Source organism: Electrophorus electricus, chromosome 2, assembly GCF_041902795.1.
Source record: "Electrophorus electricus isolate QZ-2024a chromosome 2, ASM4190279v1, whole genome shotgun sequence".
Taxonomy (NCBI): Eukaryota; Metazoa; Chordata; class Actinopteri; order Gymnotiformes; family Gymnotidae; genus Electrophorus; species Electrophorus electricus.
In genome coordinates, this window is record NC_137498.1 from 38,055,456 (window position 1) to 38,062,878 (window position 7,423).

The 7,423-nt window shown below is 37.7% G+C and overlaps 1 protein-coding gene across 2 annotated transcripts; it reads left to right on the plus strand.

The window, feature by feature from the left end:
- Positions 1-3,030: 3,030 nt before the first annotated feature.
- Positions 3,031-6,953, plus strand: fam8a1a (family with sequence similarity 8 member A1a). 2 transcript variants are annotated; one of them, XM_027006416.3, is made up of 5 exons: positions 3,031-3,511; positions 4,115-4,235; positions 4,408-4,531; positions 5,066-5,205; positions 5,660-6,953. In XM_027006416.3, exons 1-5 carry the CDS (start codon positions 3,289-3,291, stop codon positions 5,802-5,804), a joined length of 753 nt encoding a protein of 250 aa, XP_026862217.2. In that variant the 5' UTR covers positions 3,031-3,288; the 3' UTR covers positions 5,805-6,953. The 2 variants fall into 2 exon arrangements, with proteins under 2 accessions (XP_026862217.2, XP_026862216.2); XM_027006415.3 differs by having other exon boundaries at positions 3,035-3,639.
- Positions 6,954-7,423: the final 470 nt, after the last annotated feature.

Genomic DNA, 7,423 nt, shown 5'->3' on the forward strand with positions numbered 1-7,423 from the left:
GAAAGGTTAATAGCAAGGTTGTCCCTGTAGTGATAGGGGTACTTGGGGCTCTGATCTCTGAGATGGAGGAGTGGCTCCAACAGATCCCAGGAATGCAAACATCAATCTCAATCCAGAAGAATGCAATCCTGGAAACAGCAAAAATACTGCAGCGCACCCTCAAACTCCCATGCTCCCATCCCCTTGTCACTGGTTTCAATAATAACTAAACCACACTGACCAAACCTATACTCATCCTTGCAGGTCATTGTCAGGAAGATGTAAGAGCCCCGATGCTTGTTACACAAGCCTGAATTTATCTTTTCTTTTTTAGAATGAATGTCCCTGAGAATCTAATACTAGACACCAATGAGTTAAAGCTAATTACTAATTACACAAATTATACATCACACCATTTTATTCAGTGCCTTTGTTTTACTGATTCCAGTTCAAATAATTAATAAGATATTTTTCCTGTAGGAAAGAGAAACAAAATATGTGCAAGTTAACATGTAAATATACAGTCGGTGTGTTTTTCCTTGTTATTGATACCTTTCAATACACTTGTGAATAGTAGTAATCTTAACCTTTACTATAAATAAAATCCTGAGTTTGAAAACAATGGTTCTGTGAACACCCCCCCCCCCCTTCGATTACTCTGCTACACAACACGCACTTCCACACACTGTGTGGGAAAGATAACATTGGCTTGTGATAGTTTAGAGGAAATAGGAAGCCATCAGTCATTTACTAACTTTCATTTCCTTGCTTATGATTAAGACTGACCATTCTCCATTTAAACTGCAACTCTAATTTAACATCACAAACAAAACTACTTTGGTCTGGGGCATCCACTGCAAAGAAAATAAATAAGTTAAGTCAGAAATGCAACATGGCCCATTGCTCAAGAGAATGACTTACAGCAGCATGTCTGACACAGCACACTGACAAGCTCTTTGAAATGAAGGCTACTCAAGTTTCACTACAGCACAGCTGTGAGTAAAAAAAACAAACATCATTGTCAGTGGCTCAGAAGCTTCAGGGTGCTCTTTGGCTTATTTCTGTGGCTTTTGATCCAGAAAAGAAGGGGGAAGGAGTGGCTCATGTGACTTCCATACAGACAGGCCCACATGTAGGGCAGCATGCAGCTTTCGCAAGATCAAAAAAGGAGGTTGTGGGAGGTATATATGAGCTCTGACCATGGGATGCTAACTAAGAATAGTGCTTGCCTCTGATTCTTGAGAACCAGAGTTCAGTTAATTGTGGATTTGTGTCAAAGGTACATGGGAGGTATACATTTCGAAATTACTTTTCTCAAATTGAAAATGTACTCAGTTGGGTAACCAAAGTTTTGTTTTTCAGTTTTCTTTATAAATAGTATATCAAAAACCTTTAAACATAGCAATGGTCTAGTAGGTATAGAATAAACACAATCCTTTATGTTTTCTAACTACTAGTATAAATGAGTAGATACTGAACAAGGTTGCAGGAAAAAAAGAATGAATGTAGTTGTGTTGATATGTTTTAAAATTACGAATATGAAAGTTTTTTTTCTGAGTTTAAAGTATTTGAAATTAGCCACATTATGCAGCTTTATGGATTGCTTATTCAAGTTGGATTAATTTCCATGGGATTCCTCTGAAAGAGTCTGTAAGGGTCAATAATGAAGAAGTAGCATTTAATTTGTATCAATTTGTGGCCAACAGTAATACCCAAATTGCTGAATGATTTGCACACATGTGACACAACAGATGAGGCCTAGAGAAAGTATGTGAGACCTGGTGTGTTCTTCCCCACACCCCTATGACCAGACAGCCCACAGACCTCTGCTGACACAATCTCACTAGTTACAAAGTTCACAGAAGAAAATAAAAAAGTATTTCACAAACATTTGTCTCTCATCTGGATTCTTATCCTCAGTTGTAGTTTTGAAGATGAAAAGATTTAACCACAGTGCTCTGACCATTATCAACTTTAAGCTCAGTCACTATGATTGACAGAATCTCAACAGCAAACACACACACACACACACACACACACACACACACACACACACACACACACACACACACACAGAGACACACACACACACACAAATAAATTAAAAATAAATAAATAAATATTATTCATCCATAATCCTCGGCCGTTGGACGGTTCCATTCAGTGTTTGTTGGACCACTTTTTCCTTTTACCTCGATTATTTACATGCAAGTCACCCATGGTTACTTCTCGCCCTATTAACTGAGTCATTATGCCTACAGTCAAATGTAAAAGGGAAGTGTATAGTTATTTATATACATTCTGCATGCGAATAAAGGAAATCGGTGAGTGCTGGGTGAATCGCGCTCTCGCATTTAAAAATGTGCTCAGGACAGTTACCAGGGAAATAACATGCACAAGTGATACTGAGGCTACGTCTATTAATAGGACTAGATCTTAGGTGTAGGCCTCCCAGGCTATAAACAATTGGGCTGGAATTCCCACCAGCTAAACTGAATCTCTGGTCTACAACACGAAATGATTAATAGCTAATTTTTGCATACCACATATCATTTTTTATTCTATGGCTTCCTTTCGTTGAGTTTAGATAAAGCTCGTATTCAAACGTATGTACCAGAATATGAAATACCCAAATACCCATAAGGTAACCTAGGAAAGACACTACTGCCCCCTTGCGGTTATCCCCTAAAAGAATTAAGCATTATAACTACGTTTCACTTGTTTGTTTGTTTGTTTTATTGAATTGATTGATAAGTTTAACTTGTTTGTTTGATTTTTTTAAAGTAACCCTGTGGTTTACATTGGTCTCATCGAGTTCCTTCGTTAATTTTCATTCGTATTTCTTGAACAATTAACTGTTTGATTTCAGCACATTTCGATATTTTATCACTTAAATTTCCTGTAACGTCCACTTTCGGTAATCTATTTGGAAAGAAGGGAAAATGTACGTTTGTGAAAATGTCTGTGGTCTACACCATTGATAACTCTTACAGGTGTGCCATTCAATTTGAGTGTTTGTAAAACATTGTCTTTATTTCTTCGCCCACAGTTTGTTATACATTTTATTTTAATTTTGTCAAACTTGAACTTTAAGAATACGACAATAGTCCCATGTGCGGACAGTCTACTTACGATAGTTATCTATTTATTCAACAAAAAAAAAAACATGGTAGCGTCCAAGTCGGAGCGAGGATTAGCATGGCCGATGCTGGTAGTGCGATTAGCTTCTCGTTTGAGGTAACGGTAATCAGTAACATTTAAACTGACTAAGAATGGCTACAATGAAAACTGAAGAGGAAAGAAAAACGGATGGCGACAGACTCAACGGAGATAATCATATTTCAAGAACAGACTACTGCAGGAAGTTACAAGAGTGGATGTGGCACTATTACTGTGGCTATGCTAACTGGCAGAGCTGGATGTTTATGTCGGCGCTTCCATTCCCTCCTTGTTATCCGCCGCCACAAGGGAGCCAGGCGTCCAACACGGCTCACTATCCATTTGTCCCGACCTCCTCAGACATCGCCCGCTGGTATAATCATCTTACCAATCCAACTCAAACTAATAACACGTCTGGTTCTCAGTCTGGGAGCCCCTTGTCCACAACCCCAGCGGCTACAAGCACAGCACAGCCAAATGGAAATGCTGCCCCGCAAGCAGGTAACAACTTAGTTGCTAGCTAGCCAGATAGCCGGTCAGTTAGCTAGCTAGCTATCTAGCAACTAAGTCAGGTGTCTGTCTGGCTAGCTAAAGTAGCTAACCTAGCTATCTAGCTTTTCACAATGTTGAATATTGCCAAGTAGTTAGTAGCTAGCTAGCTAAGTTGTCTAGCTAGTTAGCCAACTTGGTTAGCTAGATGACTAAATGTTAACTGTTAAAACTAGACTATAGCTAGCTAACTACCCAATAAAATGAAGGGGAACTCAAAATAGATAACCAGTTAATGTGGTTATCTATAGCACGTTTTCTGGATATAGCCTAGGTATGAATATTTGAGGTAGGAGTGGCTAACCTTGAAGCCTCCAGCCACCTGGATTTCGGGGACGTGGTATTTAATCTGACTATACGAGTAATGTCCAAGGCAAGGGTCGTTTTTGTTTTGGTTTGCCCACCCATATTGTTTTTTCTGTTTTAGGTAGAGAATACAATATTCCCTCCCCTTTACACAGATTTCTAGCTGAAATGGTAGACTTCTTCATCCTCTTCTGTGTTAAAGCTACCATAGTTTTGTGGATCATGCACCTAAGTGGAATGAAGTAAGTCACAATTTACAATACTTTCCTGTCACTTCTCATAAAAGCAAAAACTGCTGGTGTTATGCCAGTGGAATGATGCTTATTCCATCATTATTGAACATTATTAAGAACTGTGTTTTCATGAGTAGTTAACACACGTTTAGCTAACCACTATGATCATGTCTGTCATCAGGGACATTTCCAAAATTGTAATGCAGTTTGTAGTTGAAGAGATAGATGAGAACACCTCTCTGGAGGACCTGCAGAAAATGATGGCAGTGGCTCTGGTGTACAGAGTTCTGGTTTGTTTCTATGAGGTGAGTGAGGGGCCTGAGGGCATGCTTCTCTCTCATTCAAGTACTTCAAAGCTGTAACTTGATCTTCATGCTCTGTGTAAAGCTGCTATTTTAGCATACACCATGAGTGTGTCTATAGAATAATTTAAACTGAATTGCACATACACTGAACATATTTAATATGACCAGATATCACAGACGTTTGTCAAGTAGTTATATAAATAAAAGGCAAATCAGTCTTTTGTTTTATATTGTGCTTACAACTTTTCAGAAATTTCCTCTGCATTTCTAACAAATCTTTAATAGTTGTCTCATTTATAGTGTTCCCTTGCTATGTTTCACTTATGTGAACTGTATCTATGAAGCCATTTGTGTTTTGATTAGGTCTCTTGAGTTTTGTATGGTAATTCACACTCAATTATATGCTTATATAATGTTTTATTTTTTAAGACACTTATTGTATTTGTGCCTATAATGATACAGTGTGATGTATGTTTAATTTTCAGGGTCCTTAAACAGATGTTAACTTTCTATCTTCACTTTTCTCCCCTGAAGATCATCTGTATTTGGGGAGCAGGCGGAGCCACTCCTGGGAAATTTCTGCTTGGTCTGCGAGTTGTCACCTGTGACTCTATAGTCTTGGTACGACCCAACCGTGTCCTGGTGGTACCAGCGTCTAATGTCACCTTATCCGCGTGAGTAAAATCGTCACAGCTATAAGGGTTCCATCATGTGGTCAAAGTATCATCACTATCTACAACAAATCACTATCTACAACAAATGTGATATGTTTTACAGTGTATTAAAAACAGAGCAATGAACTGTTTCTGTGATTGGCCAAGTATATTTCTGATTATTTAAGTTTTGTTTAATCAGAACGCTGTTGAAACACTTTCAAGATTGTGACTTGTCAGAATGGTCATAGATCACCAAAAAAGTAATTTGTTAGTGGATGTATTTGCATATTGTGGCCTACTACAATATCAGTATTGAAAAGGCCAAGATTATGCCAGTGATTTAACAAATGATGTACAGTCTATCCCTTTTTAATGTGTACAAATCCGCTAACAAGAGATTACATTTCTGCATTAATGCTTGCACTGATTTTGCAATAACCTGTTTCGTCCTATGGCTGTTTTTCACCCACAGTTCCACAGTACGCGCTTTGAATAAGAACTTATCCATCGCATTCCTCTTCCCAGTCTTCATCACACTGCTCTTCTTCCAGCACAACAGGACTGTGTATGACATTGTGGCCGGAACTATCGTGGTCCGGCGTAGGGGCGCTAGATGACCAGGGCTGGGGATCCAAAACAGACCTATCTAAATATATCTTTATAGTGTTGATGATGAGGGAGTCATAACTTTACTGAAGCCAAACGGGGCTTCAGGGTTTTTGACAGTATTTTGATGTATTAGATAGGGATATAACAATATACATGTTTTAAATGTTCCAAATGATTTTTGATTCTGACGTCATGAATTCGTTCAAATTTTGTTATAAAATGTTATTGATTCTACAGAGTTGTCATTATATACTACATAATTTGTTTTGGCTCAATATATACATTTAATTTTGAAAACAAAAGATGGCAAAGTATAACCTAGTGCAAAAAAGTAATAAATCTTATAACTATAAAAATGCAAGAACCTTTGCTGCCTGGTATAAGACCTTTTATATACAATATGAGAGGCCCTCAAAAGAGAATGAGGAGAGCACTGAAAATACAGCTAAAGTTATTCTTCTGTTCTTTGAAACTTTTGCTTGTTTCACTATTTGTATTTGATAAGTGCATACTATTGTAAGTTAATGATTAACATTTTAGTTGTTAAATGCTATGGTGCTTGTTATTTCTAGCACCAAAAATATTTGAAAAAGAAACTTTTAATGGATGGGTCATAAATATGCTTTGCCTGTTTATGTAGGTTTCATGATGAAAGTTGTGGATAATGCATATATCTGAAATGGATAAACAGTTTACACTTTATTTACCAATGAGGTTGCATTAGTATTATCCAGGGTCTGACCATACAGCCTGACCAGACCCAGCTATTATTTATTGTACTGAAGTTGGGGAGTTTAGCCTGACATCTGGTAAATGTCTGCCTGGCCCCTGCCTTCAGTTTGTGGAATATATTACTTCTTTCAACTGCCACTGTCTGGAGTGTTCTTCTCTTGTAAAGGCCAATAATGTTTGGGAGGCTGTGAACATGGCTGCCTGCCTACCCCATTGTATCTTGTATGCTCTCTCTATTCAAAAGCTCTATAACACAAACAGCAGTGTGTTGCATGTATATTGTTCCCTTTAGGAAGCTCACTAAAGTGGTTGCTGATGATTATTCTGGATTGCAGTGTACATGATCTGTTGGCACAACTTTTATGGGTTCTTTTTTTTTTTTTTGCTAATGATGTTTCAAGATAATAAATGCATAATATAAGGAACTCATTATTTCACTCTTGATTTGTGCACTGTAGTAAAAGAGAGGGGGGGGGGGGGTTTGTTGTTTTTTTATAATGAACCAGAGTGCATTAACCAGTGGAAAATCCTGTTCCCTGTTTACTGTAAACTGATTTTAATTTTTTTCTTGTTTATCCTTCAGCAGATTTTCTTTAGATTTCAATTTGGAAAGTGAGCATTGTAATTCTTTGTCAGTTCAGGAGCTAAAGAAAAATAATATTGCCCCTGTGTGAACCAATATATGATGGATATATATACAGCAGTTAAAGCTTAGAAAAGTGTTGCTACCTGTATTTGCATCTAGAGCTCTGCTGTAAATTTTGATTTTCCAGCTTTAACACAATTGGAATTAGTTGTGTGGTGGGGGAGGTTCATTCTGAATGATACTATAATCTGTCTCATTTGAGTCAGTATGAAGTCTCACAATGTTACTTTGATATACACTAGGGGGTGA